The sequence below is a fragment of the Catharus ustulatus genome, chromosome Z (genome assembly GCF_009819885.2).
Source record: "Catharus ustulatus isolate bCatUst1 chromosome Z, bCatUst1.pri.v2, whole genome shotgun sequence".
Classification (NCBI taxonomy): domain Eukaryota; kingdom Metazoa; phylum Chordata; class Aves; order Passeriformes; family Turdidae; genus Catharus; species Catharus ustulatus.
In genome coordinates this window covers 7,273,482-7,300,125 of record NC_046262.2, presented here as the reverse complement: position 1 = coordinate 7,300,125, position 26,644 = coordinate 7,273,482, and the positions used below count along the sequence as shown (strand labels likewise).

Sequence of the window (26,644 nt, the reverse complement as noted above, 5' to 3'; positions counted from 1 at the left end):
AAGCTTTGGCAGAAGAGTGCAATCCCTGCTACTGTGACTAATGTGGAAATGGCAAACGCTCTTGTGCTGCTGCAAAGTGTCTCACAAGATCATGGCACAACAGATTATGCTCTTTGTCCCCACTATATGTTGTGACACATTGCCATGTTCAATAGCTCTGCAAACTGAAAGATTAAAGGGCAGGAATTAATACACAAAAAGGTCAAATCTCCAAAGGGGCTCAGACTAGTGGAAGGGGGAATACTTATTGCCTTGTTATTCACTCTGTGGCAAAAAGTGCACTGAGGCATTATGTGCTGTCTGATCTTGGAGAAGGTGAGACCCTGGCTTGCAAAGGTTATGACTGTAAGGAATGGTTTTCTAGTGCCACTGCACGGATCCATAGCCTGACCAGATTAACAGAGAAAGCTAATTCCTGCAGGGACAGGGCCTGTGATCAAAGCCCTGGTGAGTAGGGATGTTCAAAGTATTGTGGCCTTTGCCACAAAGCCATGGATGGTTTGATAATCTGACTGAAATGATACCATGTACGTCCCTTCTCCAGTCAAAGGAAATCTTGAAAAATGAGCACAGGGGAAGACAGAAGAAAAAAGAGTGAAATTACAGGCTAAATATAATTACGTAATATGGACTTGTTTTTATAAAGACTGGTGTTCTGGAATCCTTTGGATGCAGCATCAAAAATAATATGACTGGTCAGAAAGGTGAATACAGAGACAAACTGCACGATTAATGGAATTTATTAGGGTCTGAATGATATGGGTGTCATGCCTCTAGAGATGTTCATTGTCCTGTTTTGCTACTTTCAGGCAACAAAGAACATTCTGCTGCAGGCTGTAATGGTGTGAACCCACACTGGAGGTTTTTTTGTGGAGTATGAAAGAGTATCTGAAAGCAATATTCAGGATTTAAACAATATATGGCAAGTCATAATCATAGCAAGACTATGATTATGTACATAATACAGCAGCAGTCTTAGCCACTTTCAGAATGAGAGATACACCATAAAACAAAGTTGTTTGGAAGATGCTGACTTTGGATGGGGACAGTCATGATCTTCTCTCCTCTATAGTGTTAGTGCAATTGCCTGCTCAGCTGTAATATTTTATTTCTACCCTTGCATTTAGAGACAGAGCCATGCAGAACCACAGGGCAGTAAGAGATGCAATAGAGGAGAGTGAGAAAAATCCCATAATGATGGAACAAGCTGCCCAGTGATGAAAATTTCTTTCTAACCCCAAGCAATTAGTGGCTGGCTTATATCATAAAACACGAAGTTTTGTGTCCTATCTACATTTTTATCCAGTCTAATATGGCTGTGGATGTTCTCATTACCCGTATAAATGTCTAATCCTTTTATTTTTTATGCTGCTAAGCTCCAGGACTGAATAAAGCCTGTGGCAAGGAGGAGCGGTTTGGAGAGTGCATAAATGCTCATGAGAAGGAACACAATTAGATGGAGCAAATGCTTGATATGAGCTATGTGGATTTGCTTTCAGCATTTCAGGGACAGACAAAACATAATGAGAGGTGGGTGTTTGACCTGCCACTGTTCCCTTTACACCTCTGGTATAACTTAAGGTGTCACCACATTATGGGGAAGCTGAGCAATGAGAAAGACAAATACATTGTTGAAGTTACCCCGAGATAAATCCAAACTTTACACAGCTGAGACTGTTTGGATGTCTGCTTTACTGGCAGAAGGGAGTCTCTCTGCCTGCAGTGAAGAGGGGCAGGATGACTGTCACCTTTCAGTGTGTCAGACTGTTGGTGTTTGTGCAGGGACTTACTGCAAATTGCTGCCTGAGCAAGTCTCTCCAAAACTCAGAGAGAATCAGATTAAGGCCATTGACTTTATATTACCATGAATGAAATGCCAAACTGAGGTATTCTCTAATTATAGGGATAGTTGGGGATAGTAACAAAAGCTCAAGCCATGAAGATTCACCTAGAAAGAACATCTTTTCTCTGATACCCACAGTAATGGATAATTGAAATTGGCTAAAAGGATCTAAATAAACCAGAAAAAAAAAAGCACAGACATGCACAGAAATGGACGAATAAACAGAGAAATGATTGACTGGCAAACAGGTAGATACTGAAATAAATGGACAGAAGAACAGATGGCCATGTTTATATAACCTTAAAGACAGAATGTTTTCTCAGAGTTGTGGTTGAGCTCACTAAGCATACTAAAGGCTCTCTGCAGTCTTCTGATGACTCCAAAATCTCCCCAGTCCTTAAGCTGCTACAACACACACATATATATGCCTAATTTTGAGTACAGTAAGTCCCTTGGTTTTAATTCTGTGTAGAGTTGAACTCAAACTCCATGTTCACAAAGTGTTTGTTGGGAGGAGGATAATTATTTGTCAATACCTAGGTAAGAATTTATTATTTCCCTATTACATGGTTTTTTTCCTTGTAGCTCATTAAGTCCCCTATGATGATGAATCTTCTGAGTTTTCATGACTGGCTAAGATTGAAAGAATTATTTTTTCCTTGGTGTTTTTTGGGGCTTTTTGGCTGGAACTTTGAACTCAGTATTTGATTTCCTAACAGACTAGATGAATCTATCATCTATCAGTTCCCCAGGGTAAAATTCTCCTTTGCCAGCTGGTGATTAGGATCAATTAGTTAACATTTACTTAGATTTTTATTGCTATGATTGTTACCATTAGTATGTGTATGGGAATGGTGAAAAATGTCTTTCTAGAGGAAATGTATTGGAGGAAAGAGCTATCTCAAATCTTGAAAAAATGTAGGTGCACATTAAGGAATGGTAAACTCCTGATTTCTTGGTAATTACAGATTTAGACTGTACACATATTTGTAAATACAGGTATAGGGGCAGGTATGTATCCTTTAACCTCCCTCATTCATCTCTGACTGCCAGTGCTTGCAAAATCACTTCTTTAGTGCTGGCATCTTCAAGCTAGGCACAGTGTGAATCCCAGCAGCAGTTCTCCTGCAGTGTGCCACCAAAGGGTGACCCTGAGCCCATTCAGAGCCTGTATTAATGCAGCTTCCCTCTCCAAGCCTGGTAAGGCAGCAGGATTTGTGTGCAGCGAGCATTTCGGAGATCAGCACCTGCTCCCTGCACACAGGAAGCTGCTTGGGTCAGTGGACATGTGGACCCTTTGGATCATCCTCCCAGAGCCACCTGGCTGCAGGGGAATTCCAGCAGGAGATACCAGTGCTGGGTGCAAACAGGCTTAGCACAGCTCCTTCAAGGCTAACCAGAAGCAAGACCCTTGGGTGTACTGAGAGGGGATCTGCCAGCATGAACTGCTCAGGAGTCAGGTCAATTTTCAGCTGAAGCAAAACATGCTGGTCGTCCTGACTGTATTCACCAGACATGCTATCCAGCAGATGAGCACCCAAATATTCAGCACACAGTTTTTCCACCTCCAACATGCCCTTGATGTTTATCATCCAGATTGAACCGTTTAACACTGTAGCTGCATAAAACACAATACACCAACGAGCCCTGGTGGTGTGGGCTGTAACCCTTCTGAACCTTTTGTTGGGCAAAGCCTGGGGCTGTGGGCAGTATCCCTAGGGCTGAGGCAGCAGGCTGTGGGCACAGGGTTGGTGTGGCTTACCTGGATAAGGGTGAATGCCATTAGCAAACACGGCTTCAGCGGCTGGCTGCCCATTAGCCTGCGGCGGGAGGCCAGTGAAACCATTCACCCCAATTGGAGATGGGATGCTAGGCACAGCTGGTGCAGTTATGCCAGGAGGCGTGCTTCCACCTGCAAATGAGGAGGACACAAGGGCAGAGCTGGTGAGTACTGGAAACGACAACTTCGTGGAGAAATCTGCTGACACAACAGCTGTGACCGCCACCCGCAAAAAAACCCCAAAAAACCACTGAGAAATGGAAAAGCTCCCAAGCTGTTGAGCAAATAAATGGACTGCTTGAAATTGCTCCCCTCTTCAGAAGGCCCTGAAGAAAAACTTGAAAAATCTCCAAAAACTCTCAGCCCCAGCTTTCTACAACAGTTCCTATCAGATTCCCTTTGGATCTCTGTGGGAGTACTGATTTCCAGGACTGCTCTGTCTGCACTCTCTCATGAATACACCTTTCAAGTGCAAACTCATTCTGAACTTTTCCAGCACTAGGGATGCTTAAAGACTTGTCAAGTTTATTTGTAGCCTAAAGGTAGCCAGTGATACATTTTTTAATGTCACTGTTTGGCCCAAACTTGACTTCATACTGTTTTAATAGATATCTCCCAATGAACGGGGGAAAAAATTTGGACTAAATTTGTTCCTTTCATGCAATCTTATTATTTCCTTCTTCTCAGATGCATCCTGAGGGTGATTGCAATGATGCTATTTCAGAAGAACAAATTCATCTTTATGTTCTGAGTGGGATCTTGTCACCCACTGGTAGAGAATTCTTAAATTTCTTGGGAGAGAATTAAATCCGTCTGCTACCTCACTGTCTTCCTCCTGTGTATGTGTAAAATGACTGGACAGTCTGTTCTTCTTGCAACATGTTCAGGATGATTTCAGGGACCAAAAATGAGTTTTCAATGAGCCTGAAATCACATTTTTCTCTTGCTAGGTGTACATGGGAAGTTAAACTATCTTATCCTCAACAATATCTTTCTGTGTCAGGGTATACTACTGATTGAAAGTCCCATTTTTGCAGTAAACCCCTCTTTTAAACCAATTGCAGATATTTTCTTCACCACTGCAGCATTCCACGATGGATTAGTCCAAAAACACCCTTTAACAGCGGCTTAAATCTGTGTTGGTGCTTTAAGAAAGCAGCTATGGATGCATGATATATTTTAATATGTTCAGATTTGAGTAGCCAAAAAAAAAAAAAAAAAGAAGGCAGTACTTCAGCTCATTTCTTATACCCTGAGCAGACAAGCTGCTGCTTCCCCTTTTCTTATTTAAATGGTGTTGGCCTTTAAAAATGTCCTCTGTGGAGGTACAGGGAGCCAGCAGTGGCAACTGAAGTCCAAAGGCAATGCTCTTAGCATATGCCATCAGCTTCCAAATCACAAAGGCTACTTAAAATTTCAGTTGCTTTTCTGGATCTCTCCTTTATTTGCATAGAAAATGTAAATAATTTTTTTTCAAAAATTGCAGCAAGGGATTTGTGCTTGCTATTTTGTGCATGTCTAAGGAAGTTTAGGCATATTTATTGGAATTCTTCAATTTTCTTCTTATAAAGAACCCCCCTGGAGAGGTCAGATCTGTAGCTGGAGAAGAACTGGCATAATGCCACCGTGGAAAACAAATGGTGGTGGTGCATGCCAGTTGAGGATTTCATCCCTTGTTTGAGATCTCGTGCTGTAGCCACATCAGGTGCAGATTTATAACAAGAGAGAGGAGGGAAGGAGGGAGAGAGGAGGGAAGGAGGGAGAGAGGGAGGGAGGGAGGAGAGGAAGAAGAAGGGAAGAGAGGAGGAAGAAGGAAGGAAGGAAGCCTAAATAAAATTTCATTTCTAGCCCCTCTCTGCAGGTAACAGAGTAGCAGACCCGCTTTTCACCCAGATTTTAGCAGTGATGGCAGAAATGTAAAACCTGAACCAAACTCTCAGAAATGTCTAATTGCCTCACAATTATGGACTATTGTATGAAATAAACCTGACTCTTGTTGGAAGACTGTTGAAATGACAGCAAATAGCATTGACATTTTCTTGATATGAATTACCCATAGGGAGTGCTTATTGCACTCCAATGACTGCAGTTCAAATGAGATGTCTAACTTGTGTGTGGTTAAAGCCAGGTGAGATGGATACTGTCTCTCATCTGTTAAATTTGCCTGGATCCAGAACTCTGAGTCCTGGGGTCCCATGGGAATGAATGAACTTATGGTCATATTCCCAGGAATCCACTCTCCTAGAAGTGGGGTGCAGAGGAAACCAGCTGTATCAGGGGCCCTGAAGATACCAGCACAGAGGCACTGTGCTGAGCCAATACCTCCAAAGCCTCTAGGACTTCTGGGTTACCAGAACCCTTTTTCCTAGCACAATTTTTCTTTCGCTTCAGGAAGATCAAAACACTTCCTTTCTATATTTTTTTTTTCAATGTTCCAAACACTTTCTCTAGTGCCTGTTTTTTTTTTTTTTCCAGAGAACTTTGAAATATTTCATTTTCCTTCCAAGGCAGAACAAAGATATACTTCAATGACTAGAAATCCTGCTATGAAGCAGAATGATCATTTTCCATTTGGCTTTCTGAATGCTAACAAAAGCCAGCAGGAGAATTAATGTTAGGCTTCAGATATCTCCTGGCTACTCAGAAATCGCTGCTAGTGTTGTAGGCTTGCTTGCTCAGACATTATGTGAAACATTTTCTGTGCATCTTATCACATGCTTTGTGAGTGTTGTAGTAATACAAGGAGTAATTTCAAAGTCTAAACATTTCTCCTAAGGAATAATTGTCAGCGGACATTTCCACAACCCACCACAGAGGTTTTTCATGAAGGAAGCCACTCATTCAAGGTAAATCTGCAATAATGCCAAAGTGAATAGGCTCTGTGATTGAAAATATGTCATTAGGAGAGTGCAAAATCGGCCGCCGTGAAAGACATCAAGGGATCATCTAAACCAGCATCTTATTTTCAATAATGACCAGTCATGGGTGATCCAGAAAGCATGCAAAAAACATGAGTTTCCTCTCCTGTATTCTGACAGTGAGAGTTTAACAGTCCCCTCATCCTGTCAAACACTGGAATAGGCTGCCTGGGGAAATGGTGGAGCTGCCATCCCTGAATGTATTTTAAAGACACATGGATGTGGTGTTGAAGGATATGGTTTAGTGGTGGGCTTGGCAGTGCTGGGTTAATGGTTTGCCTTGATGATCTTAAAGGTCCTTTACAACCTAAATTGCATGACCCTATGACTCTGAAACGCACTGGTCATAGCAGAAGAGGAAATGATTACACCAAAAAAGAGCTGGGATACTTTTCATGTGCTGGAGATCCTGGTAGGCACAGAATTTGGCTGTTGTACAGGTATTTTCATGCCCATGACACAGAATGCACTCTTTTCAAGAATGTACTTATGTATATTCAAAAGAGCTTGTGCTCTTTTGTGGTGGGTCCATCACAAACCACTGTCAGCTTTCCAGACCCTGACAATATTTGAATTCCAGGCAGTCTTTGTTTGATGTTCTCTCTGCTCCCACCAACACAAAACAAATCTAGCTAATGCAAATATGATAATCTTGCCAGCAGCGGGTTTAAAGGGTGCACATATAATTAAGCCACTTTTTTGTTTGGATTTGCAGTAGCTCCATCGACTTTCTGTTTATACATTTATCATTGTGTAAACACATATTTTGAAATGTGCAGTATAAGATTTTTGAGTCAAGTGCTTTTCCTTGGGTCTCCACAAAGTCTTGTGGAATTAGATCTGTCTTTCTTACTCTCCCTTCCCTCCCCAGTCCTTTGTGATATTCTAGTACAAATAGTTGTTTCAAGATGTACCTTTGAGTCCTCTGCCTCCCTACCAGACTCTAGTGTATTGCAAAACTTCCCAAAGCCTCACTTCTTTCTAGGTTTGGGCCCACTTTTCCTGCTTCCCTCTTTCCCTGCTGTTAGGGCACATGTCGGTCCAGGACACCAGAGCTGATGATCCTGCCCAAATGGTAGTCTTGTTTTTCAAACCCCAAGAAAGACAGTCCTGTTCCCATCTCAGTTTATTTTTCTGCCTCCTGAACCATATACTGCAGCTCCTAGAATGGGCTTTTTACAGCCTAACCAGATCCTGGGAGCCCTTGTCTGGCTACCTGTCTCTGTTCCTGCAGCCAGAAACACCCTCACTAAACACCCTCATTCCAGGTAGCACCAGATGTCTTCCTGGAGTATCTTTTGTCCTGTTTCACAACAGGGGGAATGGCTTACGTGTCCCAAAGACAAAATTCATCTTGTTAATTACATTGCATCTCGCCACAACCCTATTTTGCTAGTCTTTGGACAGCCTGGCTGTGATAGCACCAGCACTGACCCCTTGGACACATATATGCACCAATAAACCAGTGTAGGTCACTGTGGGATGTTTTGTGATGTCTGGAGGATTCTCAGAGATAAAGAGAAGTTGTATATGGATTAGACTGAGAAATGCCATAGAAGCACAGAATAATTAAGGTTGTAAAAGACCTCTAAGATCATCAGGTCCAACCATTAACCCAGCAGTGCCAAGTTTGCCATTCAGCCATGTCCGTAAGTTCCACATCCACATGCCTTTTAAATAACTCCAGGAATGGACACTACTTCACTGTTACAAAGTTTTACAACACTTTTGGGGAAGAATCTTTTTCTCATACCCAATCCAAGCCTCCTCTGGCTCCACTTTCCTTTGGCCCTTTCCCTTGTCAGCTGGGAGGAGAGCCTGATCCCCGCCTGGCTAAGCGCTAACAAAGGCTGCCAGGCGTGCCGTGGGACGTGCCCCGATTTCCCTGCCCTCTCAGCCCGCTGTGCCCTTACCTGAGGTTGGAGTCATGGGGGCGGCTGCCAGGCCGTTCATGTTCAGAGCCGCCATCTGCTGCATCTGGGCCGCGGCAAAGGCTGCCATGGGGTTCAGGTATCCGCCCTGCGCCACCGAGGCCATGATCGCCGCTTGCTGCTGCATCAGCTGGAACAAAGAGAGCAGGGAAAAAATATCACGCGGTCACGGCCGGGGCAGCCTGTGGCGCCGGCGCCAGGAGGGCACCCGGTGATTTGGGGTGCACCCCAGGGATTTGGGGTGTCAGCACACCACCCCTCTGGTACCCCCCAGGCTTGGTCATTCTCGCTGCAGGGGCTGGAAGCAAAGGGTGTCTGCAGTTTGGGGTCTTTGTGGTCCTAGTGTGGAGGTCTCCTGTGACCCACCAGCTCCTTGGTACTTCTCTGGTCAGAAAGGAAAATCTTTGTACAGACAAAACACGATATGCCTGAGCAGAGTGGTGTCGTGGCTTACATTCAAAATTCTGGAAAAGCTTGGAGGTTACTGATGAGAGACTAGTGCATGTAGAAAAATGAGATTCATTCTCCAAAGCAGAAATTTTGACTAGTTCTCTAGGGAAAACTTGATTTTTCCATCTGTCAGTGACAAAAATCACCTTTTTTGGTGCTGCTAGGAGGCTTCAGCTGGCTACTGAGCAAAACCACTACTAAAACTTCTAACCACATCATAGCACCTCTTTCCAACACTATCAGAGATCCCCAGAAGTGCTGTACAAGAGAAGAGAGCTCCCCTGTTTCAGTAAGGTTAATATTGTCTAATGAGAAACCCCTTCCCTGTGGTTTTGATCTGGGCTGACTTCCCAATGAATTATTTTCTAGAAAGTGGTCAAAATGCTGTTTCTTCCAGGGCACCTACAAAAGGCAGAAATAAGGATCCCAGGCTGCATTTTCAGGCAGCAGGGCCTAAAAATTTTGGAGCAGAAGGCTGGTGAGTGTTTGTGAAACCTGGAAATACTTCTTTCATTAAAACAAGACTTTGTTATCATTATGTTACACTCAGAACCTAGCACACAGCTGGCGCAGTTCATGTGTACAGTATGGCTGCAGAGAGATTGTAAAGTGTGTGTTTTAAACTGGTGTGAAGGATAAGACAAGTTTGGGTGAAGCTGCTTCTTGTCTCCTTGCCTGGTGCTGTGCAAAGAGCTGGACAGGGTGGGTATGTCTGAGTGTCCAACTCTCAGTAGTGACAAGTGCTGGGTGCTTAGAGAATGTGTGGTAGAAAGAAGACATGCAGGAAGTTTGGGAAACCTCATTCTGTACACTCCCCAGCCTCTGGTAATCTGTGACTTGATGATAATAGTGGAAAAGAGAAATGCTTTTCTGTGATGATTTTAGAAGTGAGTCATGTCTTTGCTGTCTCCAAAATTGGAGTAACTCTGTTTCACTGCTCTCTCTGATTTCTCTCTCTCTCCCATCAGGAAATCACCCTCTGATGCTGTTCTTTAAGCACATGGGACATGCTTCTCAGAATTAAACAGACCTCAGAAGCCATGGCAAGGAACAGACTGTTCCCTTCTGTCTGCTTTAATATTGAACTATCAGCTAAATTAGCTGTTCTTACACATATACACTGAAACAAGCCCTTGAAATCACTGCACTCATTCAAATGCTGAAACTTTCCCTGTCATCATCCATAAACAGTCCAAAGTAAGGGGTGCTCTGACAACAAACTGCTGAACAGCTATGCAGAGGTTATGTAAACTTGCCTTGATTTCTCCAGCAATAAAATGTAACACAGGATACTTGATTCCACACATTGAAAGATCTACAGGTGAAATGTGCTGTACTGGATTTGAGTAATATTATTTTTTGAAGCCTAATGCAGATTGGTAGCAAAGTAGTGACTTTCCATTTGGTGGTTAATTACCCTTTTCTATTTTACCCTGCAAAAGGTACTTTTACATTTTAATTAGTGATATTTTGCTCTTTGCAATTACTGATGGAGTGATTAGACAATCTTTTGTACTATACACTATGCTGATTCTCCTTTAAGGAGTGCGTTTATTCCTGGGCATCATTTGAATTTATTCTGCAGAGGAATAAACTCTGAGCAGGCAATATTAGAAGGTATGCCAAGGAAGTGAAGGAGGAAGGGGAATCCATCCATCTTGAACACTGGATTGACTCCAGCACTAGGTGTGCTGACTCACATCTCATTTTCTGTTCTGGGTATTTTTACCTGGGCAATACCTAAAGATTTTTCTGGTTTTTAAAATATATTTTTCATGTATTTGTATAGAGGTTTTCATATATACAGGTTTTTAATACATAGTTTTATAGCCTCTAGCACCTTCTTACCACTTTTCACCCCTTGATGTGGTAAAAATAAGGTCCTAACCTATAATATGGGAAACTAGATCAGGTGCTTCTGCTGTAAAACAGAGGTGCTCCTGCAGAGAACAGTCACACAATATCCATTATACTCAGTGCTCTGTGGATGTACTTTCTGAGATGTCCTAGAGACCTGGGAACCCCTCTGGCATGTTGAAATGAGCCTTCACATCAAGACTCAGAGCACACAAACCTCTCTGCAGCCTTCAGACCTAGTCCATAGGGTAAAAGTGGGATTGCCTGGAGCTGAAAGGAGTAGAGCATTCCCCACCTGGACACAGCTGTGTACCCCAGCTGGTGGCTTTGCCTCCTTGGCTGGAGAGGTGGCCCCAGCCAAGACCCAGGAATGTCTGGATGTTTCAACCTTGACAAACTTGGTTCCTTGACTTTCTGAGGTCACAGATGCCATTCATGGCATGCCATGTCACTCTTCTTGGAGGTGCTCAGGGGCAAAGGCTAAGGGGGAAGAAGAGGGGGTTCCTACCCAGCCCATGGCTCATGGTCAGAGCTTGGCTGAGTGCAATGGCACCACGAGGGTGGGAGGACAGGGACTGTCACCTTGAAAGAAGCTGACAGTGTAAGACCTACCTCCTTCCCCCCAGGGTGGCTCTGGGGAAATTTACAGAAGGAGAACAAGTCCTGTAAGGGTCACCAGTCTTCCTTCTAAAACCTCCAAGGCATTCCCAGTGAAAGTCACCCCACTCCTTCCCCAGCTCCCCCTGAAGACAAATGTCCCATCCACTCTCCTTTCACTTTGAAAGAGACCCAGTGTATGGTCCCAGTTAATAAAGCTGTAGAAAGTGAGGCAGTGACCCCACCAGAGGCAAATCAATAGCAGCAGGGCCCCTGGGTATTGTGTACTTTAAAATATGCCATTTGAAATGCAAATTTTCCCTGCCTGGGCTGGGGCTATGGAGCACTAATCAGGAAGGCAGCAGCCTTATTATCTCAGGCTGATCCAAGGGGACAGAGAGGAGCTTTTCCCTCCCTTAGCTGAAAGGACGTACTTCCTTTTGCTTCTCTTACTTCCTTCGCATGACCTTTGCCTCAGCATTTAGAGCTTTTACCCATCCATTTTAGAGACTCATTCCTTCCTTCCTGCTATCTTTTCTATTGCTCAATTATTTATCTTCTGAGAAGATCAGGAGATGCTACCAGACTGGTTCCTGCCCTTGGACAGCACCCCAAGAGATAAGAGCCTGCAGTCACCATCCCAATGCTTGGAAGAGGTGCAGAGGCACTGGAAAAGCAATCCAAAGCATGGGAAGGGGTGGCACTGTTGGTTGATCAATAGAGAGCACGTTTAAGGATTTGTCTCTCACATCTTTTTCCTACTTTAAGTTGCAATGGTACTCAACAGCAGGAAATACTGTCCTTTTCTTACGGGAAGAACAATTGCTTGGAGGATGAAGGAGCTTTCTCAGAGCAAAAAAATCCTGCTAGAAATAGGAAAAGCATGCACAGCCTGCCTTCCCCATCCCCCAAAAGGAATGTGTGTGAAACTGAAGGAGGGGAAGAGGAGAAAGGAGAATTACTTCTGATGAGCTCTTTCTGAAATACCGTGATCATTGCCCTTCAGTTTTACTCTGAACAATGTGATGACCTTCCCCTTTTTTTCCAGTGCTATTTTCTATCTTTGTCTCTGAACCACAGAATGTTTTGTTTGACTTTTCATGTTCTTCATTCAGCAATAATAATAATAAAAGTAATAACAGCACCTCTAATGATCTATACAAAGACTCAGCTAATGAATCCTCATGGAATCCCTGTGATAGAAAAAGGTAAGTAAAGTAATCAATCAAGCAGTAATGCGATTCATATTTGGCAAAATCATGTAATTGACAAATTCATAACTGACCATTGGGAGTTAAAACTAAAAATACTTTCCAAGCCTTGAAACAAACAGAAAATAATTGGTAGAAAAATCAGAATTGTCCTTCATATTTCTTATGTTTTCTTGGAAATAGAAACTTCTGCTTTGAAAATAAAATGTAAATATAATTAGTATATTAAAAAAAAACCCTAAACAAATAAACAACACCTGGATTCATGTGTTTTAGTGTCCTTCCAAAATCTGGCTCTAGCTTGGGTTCCTAACTTCCGGAGAACTGTGGAAAACCTCCCAAAAGACCTAAAAAAACCTTTGTATGTAGAGCCCAAATCCTAGTATTCATTATTTCTGAATACCAGGGAGCTGGTGATTAGAAATATGGTTTTATCCCTGCTACAAAGTATTATGGCCTCAAAATAGCTTCCTCTTCTGGAATGGATCAGTGCAAATAATTTGCATAACAGGTAGCATTTACCAAAAAATACTTTCCCATTTTGGTAATTTAAATGTAATAACTATTATATCCGGAAGGGAACCTATAGTCAGTATTTTTTCCCTGATTTCATAGGACTAGCTGATTGTAGGATTTTTTTTTTTAAGTATCTCTCCAAAATAATTTCACAGTACAAATTGAAGAAATATTGGAAAAAGCAGTTCTTCCCAACAGCACTACCTCAGATCATTTAGCAGGAATATCTTTTCATCTCCATGGGAGCTGGACAGGGAGGCAGAATGGGGCACCCAGGGTTTTATGGTCAGCATGGTAGTCACTGCTGCCCTAACTTCCCAAGGAGACCACCTAAGGTGATGTCTGAGAGCTCTGCTGTGCTGCACATTCCAAATTTTTCTTGCAGTTATTGTCTGCAATTCAGGAACAGCAGCCATTTGCACTTTTTCAGAGTGAGGAGAGCTGGGATTTACTGAGAAAGGACTTGTTCCAGGCCAGAGAACAAATGTTAGCATTGCCTGTGTTGTCTCTGTCCCAGCCTGTCTGTTTTTACACACTAACTCCATGCCTATCCCCTGCTGCAGGATGCAATCAGTCCCATGGCTGGAGTTTGGCCAGAAGACTGTGGCTAGCAGTCCCACCCCATTTTTTATGCAAACTTGATTTATGACTTTGATCTTATCTTAAATAATTTAAAAATTAAATAATTTATACTGTATCTGTCACTTTCCAAGGCTCCTTCCTTTGTTCTTGCTGTGCTCTTCTGCATTTTCCCATCTCCCTCACCCTTTTTTGATCTGTGCATGTTTCCTTTCTGCATGGTGAGGCACCACTGACATCAGACAGGCACTAAACACTCCTCGCCCCTTTTATTCACAGAAAGACCTGCAGGAACTGTAGTTTATTTATGCCAGGACTATACTACCACCATTCACAGACTGTTTTGATTGTCACTGCTTGTGATTTTGGACTTGGCCATCCTAAGTAGGTGTGCTGTGCTCTGTGAAGTGGAGAGTGTGCCTGCAGGTTCTTCCTAGCCTGGCAGCAAATCAAAGGTGGTGCCAGGTAGCATCACTCTCCTTCTCTCCAGGCTGAGTCCAGATCTGTACCTCAAGCTGGCCTCAGACTGCAGAAACAGCTGTCAGTACCCAGCTGATGTAGATCCACAGTAACCTGACAACGAAAAGGGCTGGTGTTCTGTACGCTTGTGAAATAAAATAAATAATTGCTCCATAAAAGGGGAAGTTAAATGAGTATGGGAAGATATTGCTGAAGAGAAAAAACCTAAAACAATCAAAAAACCCACCCTGAAATAAATTAGAGTAGGGGCTCTGGGAGCTTTAGGAAGCTATGAAATCTGACTTGCCTTGAGCTGCATACCAAAGAGGTGAGGTAGGTCTGATGTGACTTTCTGTGTCACTGAAACAGCACAGAGTCAGTGCCAAGCTTTGTCTCCTCTGCTTAAAGGTGAGGCATGAGGAGGGGATGGAAGACCACACACAGTGGAGAACTCCCTTTGCTCCCTCAGTTTTTTGCCTCCATTTCTGAGGCCAGATGGCTGCTGAGCCCCAGGACTGGTTGTTTGGTTGATATGAGACCGTGGCTGCTACCAAGGTTAAAGTTTTAAAGTTGAGGCTGAGGGGGTTGGCAATGTGCTGCCGCAGGGAGAGCTGTGGCATTTGCTGGGCTGGAAGGGAGGTAACCTGGAGAGGAGCTGGGGCCAAAATCTGTCCTGATGGCAACGCAAAATTTATCTGTCAAACTTTAATAGACTGAGACCCTTGCTGCCTCTCCTCAGCTGGAGGGTTGGCAAACCCATGGCTGCCCACCAATCCATCAAACAGCCACACCATGGGGGTTTCTGCTGCACTGACCACCTTGGTGCATCAAGACCTTTTTGGGAATTAATCCAGGCACAGTGATGTGCAAGATGCTTCTCTGGGGGAAATTCATCAAGAAACTGCAGCAATGGGGACCTGAGCAACCACCTCCATGGGGACAGACCATTAGAAACTATTGAAAAAACCACTGTCAGGGGATTGCTTGGGAATTCTTATATAGAGACATCAGTCAGGCTTGGGCTGCTGCGGGATAGCTGGGAACAGGCTACGAGTACAAATGAGAGAGCCTGACGTCTCATGCTTGTGCTGGCCTTACTATTAAGCTCTGAGGCAATTCTTACTCTATGTTACTGCCATACCACTCTGAGAAAGCTCATGGAGAGACAGTACAAGAGAGACCCATGTCCCTGAGGGAGAAGAGAAAATAAATAAATCTGATCATCAGGTTTATTTGTTCACGAGGAAACAAGATCAGGGGGTCAAACAATTCAACCAATGTCACAAGAGCTGCTGGTGGCAGTGGCATCACCCATCATGACAGTCCTGCTCCTGATATTTCACCTTCCCTCCTCTTGACTTGCCTTAGCTCTACGACTCCAGGCTGAATAAAGCTGCTGTCTCCCTTTCCCTGTCCCCTATCGATTCCTCCATCTCCTGCTGGCATTTGCAAGGTGCCAATCACCCTGATATCTGAGAGCCAGCAGTCCGAGCTGGATTAATCGGGACCGAGGCAACGTCACCGAGCCTCACTCTCCCTTCCTTCCCTTTCATGTGAGACTGTGAGATGGAGCAGATAGGGAGGCTGATTGAGAGACAGCGTCTGAGCACGCTCTGGGTGTACAAGGCGCCACACAGAAATGTGATCCCATCATTTAGACAGCTCTGAAGTCCCCAGGGTAATTGGTGTCACCAGCTTGTCATATCCAATGGGTCAAGATCTAAAACTTATTCTTTCCCCCTTATTAGCATTTTTATCAGAAAAATAAAAAAAAAAGGAGTATGGGTCCAATTCTGCTTTCACAGAAATCAACATGAAAAATAACCATTTGTTTCAAGTGGATGGGAGAAGACCAGAAATCTTTTTTTCCTCTTCCTTCTGCCCTGATTTCTCACCTCCTCTCATAATGCACCTTTATTACCTGGTGAGAAACAGAGGAAACTTCTGTGGTGTAAAGATGCAGACTGCATCTTCTCATATCAATATAAACCTTGTCTGGAAATTAGATGAGTTACTCTAGAATGGCAGTATTTCAAGAAGAGTTTTTGGATCAGGACATCAGGACAGTTGTGTCTCTACCATCTCTCCAGCTGCCTGACCAATGTCTGTAGAGTAATACTGAAGCCACTTCTCCTGCCAGACAAACTCCACAAATGTTTGTCCCAAGCTGTCTGTGGATTGCCTCCTGTTAATTCCTCTGGTACACGGGGGCAAAGGTGCTACATCCCTCTGACAGTTTGGCCACTGACCTAGGCTCATTTGGGATTTGCTGTCTCTTCCTCTTCCAGCAGCCTTCCCTGGCCAGGGGGAGTGTTAAACACAGTCAGGCTGAGGAGGAAATAACTCTCTTGTAATGTGAGGAAAGGAGCAGAGGACAAAGGAAGAGACAGAGACTGGCTTTGACTGGGGATAAAACATGAAGATAGCAAAATGGAAGTAAAAATATAGCTTTTTCTAGAGGAGAGAGAATAAAAGGTCCAGAAGTGCACCAAGAGATGCAGCTGGAAGGAAAGGAGGAACTTCAGTGGAGCTCTACAGCAGCACACCCTCACAACTCTGCATGGCTCACACAAGGGGTAGGCTGGGTTGTACCAAGTGTGGGTCCACACATGACCAAAAGTTAATGCTAGAACTGTCTATGGCACCTTGGAGACACCTGGGAGATTCCCAGAGTCTCTCCTGGATGGCATGGCTATTTTCTACTCCCATCATGTAACCACTTTAACAGATAAGCCACCGCTTCTGCTTCTGCTCAGGTTTTTTGTCCACTCACACGTGTTTTTGCGCATTTCCAAGTGATAGTCCCCCTCCCACGAACATGCAGAGAACTGAGTCTATACTTACTGCCTGTGCATACGCGCCATAGGCTCCAAACTGGATGGCCATGGGGTTGAACATGCCCATTTGTCCTGCCATTTGCTGCATGCGCCGCATTGTACGCTCCTTGTCCGTGTCCGCAAACTTCACCACCAGGCTTGAAGAGGCTCCCTGCAGCACAGGGAACAGAAGGAGACACATAGGGGATGAGCCTGATGCACACCAGATCATCAACCCATACATCTAACATGGATTCAGTAGGATGGGTTCCATGTTTTCCATGCAACCTACCAGGCTGTGAGTTTTAACCCTTGCAAGAGGGTGACAGCATCAGGAAGTAAAGTCCTTGCAGGGTGAATGCCAGCAGCCTGGCTTCTTGTTTCCTCCAAAATTCAAGCTTCTATGATGTAATTTACATTTTCTCTGCAAAAGTTGTTGCCTTATTATTTCAACCTTCAGGCCCAGAAAGATCTGGACACAGTGCAGCAATATTTAGGAGGCTTTGCTGCATTGAATGTGGTAGGATTTGTGGACCAATTTGTTTTGGTGGAATGTGTGATGTCTCTGCATTCCAGACCCCTGAAGTTGATCACCCTTTCACAATGCTGTGTCTTGTAACCCCCAAGTCCAGTGAGAAATCCCTGCCCAGCCTGGGAGACAGCAGTCAGTATGCTGGGCAGGGTGTGTGTGTAATCATGAAGGAGCATCTCTTCACTTAGCACAACTAAATTAAGGGAGCAAAAATAGTACTGGATGGACCTGACCTTCCTCTCCACAAACAGCAGGAAACAGAGGCTACCATGAAAGAGCCCATACATTTCCAGGAAAGATCTACAATATTAGGGTTAGCAGTCAACACCAGTGCAGAACTACAGATGATCATCAGGGCTGCCTGCTGAAATCTGTGAAAAATGTAGTGCTTTTGGGAACAAATGAAATCCCTTTCCTTCCCAAAACCAGATGAAAGGTCAGTAGCTGCAATCCTTAAATTTCTGATAGGAGGCAGAGATGAGGAGAAATAGATCAACCCAGGAAGGTATATTTTGGTCTGTCTTCAAGGAAATCCTAACTTCACGGGTTGGTTGCTTGCCCACAGGGGGAGAGGAGGTGTAGTGGAGGGACAATGTGTCTGCAGCCCTGACAGCAGTGGACAGCTGTCCTGGGAGCTGGGCTGCCACCCAGCCCAGGGAGATGGGCAGTGAGCTGTCAGGACACTGACAAAGAGCAGCTGAAATAATTGTGCTCCCATAGCTTCTGTTTTGACAAACTGGTATTCACTGGTGGAAGTAGAGTCAGTGGGGAAATGACTAGCTCAGTTTCTGGCTGTGGCAGTAGAGGAAGAGCAGCTTCATGCCAGAGGAGCTGAACTGTTGCAGGACCCTTGTTTTCCTAACAGAGGAGGAATTTTCTGGGATTGCACAAGAAAAATATTATTAACTGGCTTACACACGTTCCTAAGTACCTGTAACCAGAAAAGAGTCTCAGTGAAACCACAATTGCTCTGCTACAAATTGGGAAGAGTGTAGTAAACCACAGCTATAGACGTACATATATATAAATCTAAGCTATACATATTCAATAGCCTCTTCAGAGCCTCAGTTATGAATAAAGACTTGAGGAATTAACCTGCTAAAAAAAGACCCCAACAATCTAACACCACACAATGAGCGATGCTCCCTTGGATTAGCAATCTGTTCTGGGAGAAAGTGATTTTCATTGGCAAAGAATCTTTCTTTTTGACCTGTTAGTCTCTCTCTAATAAATCTATAACCCACTCACACAATGTGGTGAAGAGGAAGGTTTTGAAAGAAGTGCTTCAGGAAAAAAAAAGGATGCAGAGATGAATGCTCCATTCAAAGATGAAGAGCAATCTTCAGCAGTTATTATAAAACCAGAACAGAAGGGGGAGTGAAGGAGAGGAGAGAGGGAAAAAAACCCTGTAGCCAAAATTCCCCTGCATTTCTGTTGAAGGCTGGGTGACTTTTAATTTTTCTTTAGATCACATGATGCAGATATTGATCCTTCCCCAAATCACACTCTTAATTGCAGCTCATCGACAAATGAATATTTTAATGCATACATTTCCTGCTAATTATCACCTGGACCAGTTCTTAATTAGATTTCAACACTCATTTAATTAACCCTGATCCAAGAGACTGTTTGGTAACTTGCATCTAATGATTTAAACCTATTTGCAGCTGTGTTGGAGGGAGGCACTGGTCCACAGCAGATTGGGCTGTTCAGAGCTGCTGTTGTATTTTGCAGAGCAGAGCCTGCATCGTGATGGGCACAATGCAGGATGGAAGATTTTGAAATGGAATAAGGTGAGAGTATATTCATCTCTGCAGAAGGAGTTTTGAAGATGTGACCTGCTCTTGTTAGCATGACAGAAAAGTGTAAATAAGTTGGTGTCTTCTTCCTTCTCTTTTTCTTTCCATCTCTATTTGCCCTGGAAGTCTTAGGGCCAGAGAACTGCCTCAGGCATTTGCTGATGCCTCACACTTTTGAGAACCAAGCTATTATTGTAGATGGCATCATGAAAACATGGGTAACTTCCACATGAAGTGCTTGCCCCTGGAGTGCTCTTCCCTTCTGATGTGAGTCACAGTGACTGCACAGCAGCTGTTTGACCCAATGGGATCTCATCTTGCCTCCTGAGAGATGTTTTTCTGGGTTGCCTGTCGCAGCAGGACTTCAGGCCTCTTTGAACATTGCTATCATATACACAGGGCAGAAAGGCCATTGGCAAATAGATGCAAGCTAGACCTCACACTACAAAGAAAGAAGAAGAAAAGAAGAGGTTTTTTTCTGGGAGTGCTCTGCAATGAGATGTGCATGTAAGCGGTTAAAGATGTATAGCCAGCAGAGATGCTGCATTGCTCTTGAATATGAAGACTGACCTTGGGATTGATACTTTCAGTATGTGGTTCCTCATGTGCAGCTCTTTCATGTGGCCCAAAGGAAATCAGGCAGTAAACTCTATCAGATCAGCCAGTGCAGGACTTTTAACAGTGGAGCCAAATATTGCTGTTCATATACAGCAGAACACGGCTACTTTCTACTGCAGTGACTTCTACTGATCCGCTGGATAACAATAGAAATGCCCCAGAATGGACCAGATTTTCCATAGGGTAAAAATGCTGCAGCCCTTCATCTGGGCTATTTATTGCTTCCACGAGGAGTTAAACCATGGTGTAAATCAGCTGTTGTCTGCTGACAGAGTCAATAGGTCCTGTCTGCTCTGTCATTTACTAGTAATACATAATCTCCTTGCTCTCTCTGGTTCTTGGACTGGACCTCATATTTTGCCAAACCCCATGAGAGTTACACTGGGTAAGTCAATAATGTTTGAAATGTACTTCTACATTTTTCAGAGGAAAGGACCTGTTCATTTCTCTGCCCTGCAGACCCACAGTCAGAAGATACTATCATGAAAGTGAGCATTCCTGATGGCACCTCTGCAACAGCCTGCTTGCAATTGGAATTTATCTCTTTTCCCATCAAATCAACCTCCTTTTTCAAGTGCTTTGATATCTACTGATGAAAAGAATGATAAGGGCTAAGTATTATTATGCTTCTCCTATTCTCTCCTGGGCCAGCAAGTCTACTTAATATGACTATCTTTCTTCCCATCCCCCTCCCACGCATGGTAATGAATTGCTCCCCTTAGTCAGCAGAGTCAGGTACTCTCTCAGTTGGTGGGGAGAGAGAAAAGATGGAGGAAAAATCACTCTGCACCACACTCACTTTGTAATCCCTAATCAGAGTCCTCTGTGAGAAAAACTAATTTCCCAGCCTGTCTTGACGTGTGAAATAAAGTCATTCTTGAAAACAGGAGCTTGACAGGTCGCTTGTGAAATTTCATATTCAGCTAAAAATAAAATATCCATCCATTGATATTTCATTTAAAGGCAAAGGAAAACAAATCTATTGCCTGGTTGTTGGAATTTTTTCCCATTAGATATGGTCTTCCAAATGGAGTGTATACACAAATTAAGTAAAAGCTTTTCAGGAGTCCAAACATTACTGCCCTGCAGCAGGGAAAGATCACAGATTCAACTAGGATGGAAAAGACCTTTGAGATAATTAAGTCCAACCTATGACCTGACACCACTGTGTCCACCAGACCATGGCACTGAGTGCCACATCCAGTCCTTTCTCAAACACCTCCAGGAATGCCCCTGCGCAGTCCAGTCCAATGCCCAGTCACCCTTTCTGTGAATGCTAATGTCCAACCTAAACCTCGTCTGGAGCAGTTTAGGATTGTGTCCTCTTGTCCTATTGCCTGGGAGAAGAAACTGACCTTCACTTCACTACAGCCTCCTGTCAGGGAGCTGCAGAGAGCACTGTAGGGGTTCCCCCTGAGCCTCCTATTCTCCAGGCTAGAAAACCCCAGGCTCCCCAGACATTCCTCACAGGACTTGTGCTACCTGTCATCAGCTTCAATGCCCCTTTCTGACACACTCCAGCACCTCAGCATCCTTCCTAAATTGGGGGGCCCAGAATTTGACACAGTATTTAAGGTGCAGCCCCACCAGTGCCAAGTATGGGAGAAGAATGACTTCCCTGATCCTGCTGGCCGCACTGTTCCTGATACTGGCCAGGTATCACTGGCCTTCTTGGCCACCTGGGCACACTGCAGGCTCATATCCAGTCAGCTGTCAACCAGCACTCCCACATCCCTTTTAGCCTGGCCGCTGTCCAGCCACTCTGTCCCCAGCACTGCAGGAGTGTTGTGGCCAAAGTGCAGGGCCCAGGGCCCCATCCATTGCTGGGTTCAGTGCATCTATCCAGCCCATCGAGGTCCCTCTGCAGAGCACTCCTGCCCTCCAACACTCCCCCACAACTTGGTGTCACCTGCAAATTTGCTGATGGTGGATTCAACCCCCTCACCCAGATCCTCAATAAAACAGAACAGGCCCCAGCAAAGATCCCTGGGGACACCACTGGTGACTGATCCCCAGCTGGATGCAGCACCATTCCCTGCCACTCTGGGCCTGGCCATCCAACCAGTTCTCAACCCAGCACAGAGTGTTCCTGTCCAAGCACGTGGTGCAGCCTTTCCAGGGAATGCTGTGGGACACAGTGTCAAAGGCCTGGCTGAAGTTCAGGCAGACACAACCACAGCCACCAGATGGATCATCTGGTCATCAAAGGAGATAAGCTTGGACACGCAGGACCTGCCCTTCCTAAACCCTGGCTCTCATCCCCCGCCTGCCCTGTAGGTGCTGTGTGATGGCACTCAAGACCATCTTTTCCATAAACCTTACAGGGGATCCAGGTCAGGCTGACAGGCCTGGATTTTCCTAGACCTTTCTTCCAGCCCTTCTGATGGATGCATGTTCACATTGGCACCTCCAGCCATCTGGGATCTCCCCAGTGGGCCAGGACTGTTGTTAAGTGATGGAGAGTGGCTTGGTGAGCTCTTTCCTCAGCTCCCTCATCCCTTTAGGATGGATCCCATCAGGTCCCATAGACCTGTGACCACCTGAGTCGCTCAGCAGGTCTCTTACTGCTTCTGCGTGGGTTACAGGGGGGCTGTTCTGCTTCCCATCCCTGTCTCCTAGCTCAGGTGTCCAACTGCTTCTCCCTAGAACAATATTTTTAGGACAAGTTCTATGAAGGTCTGCCTTGCAGAATATATGCTTGAATTTCCTTTTCCTGCAAGCCCTATAAATCTGATCTGATTCAGTAGGTTACTAATCTCCACAGATTAGTGGTTAGACACCTTTTTCCTTCAAAACTGATGAATCTGGGCCTAATTTGCCAAAGTCATTAAATTTTGTTTCACTTTAAGGTTAGTGAATCTCCTGCTGAAGGCAAACAGACATTTAAGTACTTTAACACAAGGGTGTCTCATGTAGGTGGACCTTTACATCTTCATTAGCTCAAATGGAGCCAGGTAAAAGTTCTGGGTCAAAAATATTTTTAAAAAATTTGTTGTATTAAAGTTCCAGTGACTAAAGCTCTTGAGAATAAGAGCTCTGAAGGCGCAGATCCTATAAAATACCTTCTAAAATGTCAGCCATGAACAAAAAGATGCTTAAATGAGTAGGTTTTGCTGGATGCTCCTCTTTTGGGCAATGAGTGTACTCCTAAGTGCCACCACAGAAATAGGTTTTTCTTGTAGTGGACATTTTGCCTTGGCACTGCCTTTGTGACTACAAAGCAGAGCTGGGAGGATGCTGACCTTCAGCAAAACAGTCATGGTAATATTTCCATGCAAGGATCCTTGATGTTAAGGCCCAAAAGCCAAAGGAGGGTTTCTTTGCTTTGGGCTCTGTCTCCTCAGGCCATTTGGCATGAAGTCTCCTAACTCTGAAAACAAATTTGGAGTTTTTTTGGAAATGCCTATGCAGCTCTATTGAGAAGAGAGCTGCTGAGTTAGACAGTGGGGTTTGCCCCCAACCTGGGATTTTAGGCAAGCAAAAGAGAAGCTACTGTCCAATTAAACTGTAGAGCAGTGGGAATTTCAGCTGGGCAGAAATGCAATTACTCAGGCTGGAAGATGACCAAAAGGCCGGGACTAACATCCCTCCCATCTTGTGAAATACGTTATTTTTTCTGAACTCAGGGCTCCAATTTCATGTCTCACCTGAAAGATGAGTAGGACAGCAGTCACTGGGAGCTATTTCCCCTGTACATCCTGAGAGCTGGTTTAGACACTCTTGAGAGTGACAGAGATGGAGAGGGGAAAGGAAGCATTCATCCAGGACTGTAGTGATGGACCCTTTGATAATGCTGCTCCCTCAGTAGAGAAGATTCTTCATGCAATGTCTAAGCAGAGAGAGTTGCTGCAGGTACTTCCCTTCACAGGTCTCCGGAGCTGTTAATTTATTGGGAGTGGAAGTGTGATTTAGGTTTTATTTGCCCATACACTACTTACCAGGTGTCTCTCAGAGCTAAAGTTATTGCTTTCCACAGGGCAACAGAATCATTGAGTCCTGGTGTCACTGTACCCAATTCTAATTAGGAAGAACTCAATATATAACCCAGGTGTTAGTATGCCTCTCGAATCAAAGCCAGATATCTGAAAAACCTAAACTTAAAAGCAGAGTTCTTCAAGCCCTTCTGCATTTTTCAGCTCATTTATGAATGATAAAAGTCCTCACAAAATCATTCACCTTCTTTAATGCATTATGAAGTAGGAGGCATTGTTACACCAACAGACTAGAAATTCTTTCCTGACTTTTAGGATTGTGAAAGTAGTAAATGATTTTTTTTTTTTGTCTATTTGAAGAAAAGCATAAAATCCAGAATCCAAAAGAAAATGTTTTATATGTCCCCTTTCCAATAAGAGCAACATGTTTGAAAGATTAGGTATGTTTAGTTCCATATTAACTAAAAATATACTTCCCTATAAAATATCGTTGCACCAAAAAAAAAAAAAAAAAAAAAAAAAAGGCTTGCTTAGTCTTTCATGGAAATTATTATTATTACTATGAAGAACGTATTTTGTAGCTGCAGTATGGAGCCCTATGAATGATCCTTCCTTTTCAGTTAAACAAGCAAGGATGAAAATAAGAGAAGTGGAATTATTCCAGAATCATAAAGTCAATTGACTATTGTCAAAGCAAAGTAGCATCTCTACCATGCATGGAGATTCTGATGCTTCAGGACTCTGCTCACAGGAGCTCCACACCTCTTTGGCAGCTCAGGATGAGGACATGAATGGCCTATGACTTGGGGGGAAAAAATAAGAGATGTTGAGGAAGGGCTGGCAAGCTGGGAAGATTTCAGCTGTTCATATGACATAAAAGAACATTTCCATGGCACTGCATTGCCAAGAACCTGCACATGACTGTGCCTCCCAGATCCCTGTCATGCTGCAGGACTCCAGGCTATCGTGGTGTAAACCATATTGCTCAACTGAGATAGTAAAAGATTTCAATTCTTGCAAAATATTTAAACTGAAGATCTCCAAGCACTGTCCAGCCGTGGGCTGGACCAGATGAGCTTTTGTGGTTGCTTCTAACCCAAACTTTTCTATGATTCCACAGTTAATTGAGAAAATATTCTGCTTTCAGGGAGGTATCACTCATGCTTTAATACAAAGAAACAGATGGTCAACTGAAATGAAGAAATGGTGTAAATTCGTGAAGCTCTCCTGGGCTTTGGTGAAATAAGAAGTTGGTTTATGTTGAAGGATCTGCCCTTGCTGCATTACACTTCACTAAGACTGAAACATGCCACCTTCACAGCCACTATTCCTGTGAGCACCAACCAGACAGACCTTTGGAATGGGAAGTCAAGGATGCTCTTCCATGTCATTTCACTAGCCAGTGGACATCTGAGACAAAGACATTGGTGTCTGGTAGGATGCTTCACATTCACAAATTTGTGTGAGCTTCAACTGAGAGTCTTATTTGAATGTCATAGTTTTGTTTCCTTGAAAACATCTTTGTCCTCTAAAAATTAGTTTTGAACTTTGCAAAACCCATTGGATAATTGCTACTGCATCACTAATGCTAATGTTTTGGATAGAGACAGCATTCTGCCAGTTACTAAGATCTTTTTGTTTTCCTCACGAGAGTGTGTGTTATCAATCCTGACCACACACCTGAGCAAGGCTGGGAAGGAGTGAATTAAAGGGAAAAGATGAGAAACATCCAGAGTGATTTAATGCTGAACCAGAGCCTACTTAACTATGTAGGAAGTTCCCACTGATATAAATGAGACTTAGATCAAAAGATACAGGAAAAGAAAAGGAGGAAGAAAGAAATGCCCCCAAAGCAGGCAGAAGAGGTAAAGACAATGCTGACATCTTTAATCCTTATTAGAGGAAGGTGGTGATGCCCAGTGGAGCTCCCTCCAGTAGGCCAGGAACTCCCTTGGCAGACAGGGACTGTTTCATGTCTCCCAGGCTGGAGGCTTATCAGTGACTCTGATATCCAAGGAAGGTCATTGCTTGTGAATTATTTCAGCCCCTCAAGTCCTAATCTCACACAGATATGACGAGAGTTGAGTGGAGCAAGAATTGCAGGGGCTGCTGTTATCACCAGGACCTGGGCAACTCTCAGCATTGTTCCTGCTTCTCATCCTGTTCCTGCTTTCCCATGGCCACTTCCACAGCTGATGATTTAATGCCCAGCTCCCCTTGGACCTGTGGTGAATGAGTGGGTGCCAAGCAATTTTTTTTTTTCTGGAATGAGGAAATGTGGCTTACAAGTTATTATTGCTGGTATCCTGTTTGGAGGCAGTGAGTGCTGCAGGTCAGAGGGAGCAGAGAAGCTCAGGGAAGACATCCAGGATGTCTGTCATGTCCCACAAGTCACTTCAGTGTCCTGCTGGATGACTCTGTGGTTTTGGAGATGTAACCAGAGAAGTGAAGGCCACCTTTGGTGCCAGCATGATTCACACCCTGTATCAGGCAGCCAGGCTGCCTGGATCTCTGCTCTGGGACCCAGAAACATGATTAATTAGTTAATTCATGAAACTGTGGGAGAGGCAGGGAACACAATCTTACAATTTTACATTTTATAGGAAGAATTAAGGGAAATTATGGCAACACTGGGAAACTGCTGTCCCAAAGCTTGTAGAACCAGCAGTGTTGATGGAGGTGGTGGGATGGGGTCTATGAGCTTTTTCCCCCTCCATCCGGAGCCCACTGCCCAACAAAAAGCAGAGATAAGCTATCAAGAGTCACTGGACTTTGGTGGTAGAAATGGCTGTAAACTAACATGTAG

General features: G+C 44.1%; 1 protein-coding gene across 16 annotated transcripts in view; it reads right to left on the bottom strand.

The window, feature by feature from the left end:
* CELF4 (CUGBP Elav-like family member 4) overlaps positions 1-26,644 on the bottom strand; it is a 688,948-nt gene that overhangs the window by 60,944 nt on the left and 601,360 nt on the right. For 15 of the 16 annotated variants that reach the window (XR_004420789.1, XR_004420790.1, XM_033086042.1 and 12 more), the window contains exons 6-8: positions 16,986-17,129; positions 8,455-8,602; positions 3,606-3,755 (exon numbers count right to left, since the gene is read on the bottom strand). Coding sequence is in view for 14 of the 16 variants with exons in the window: in XM_033086042.1 (XP_032941933.1) it covers positions 3,606-3,755; positions 8,455-8,602; positions 16,986-17,129 (442 nt within the window). In the remaining 2 variants the exon portion in view is untranslated. The remainder of the gene's footprint in view (positions 1-3,605; positions 3,756-8,454; positions 8,603-16,985; positions 17,130-26,644) is intronic. The other variant, XM_033086031.1, reaches the window with a different exon arrangement.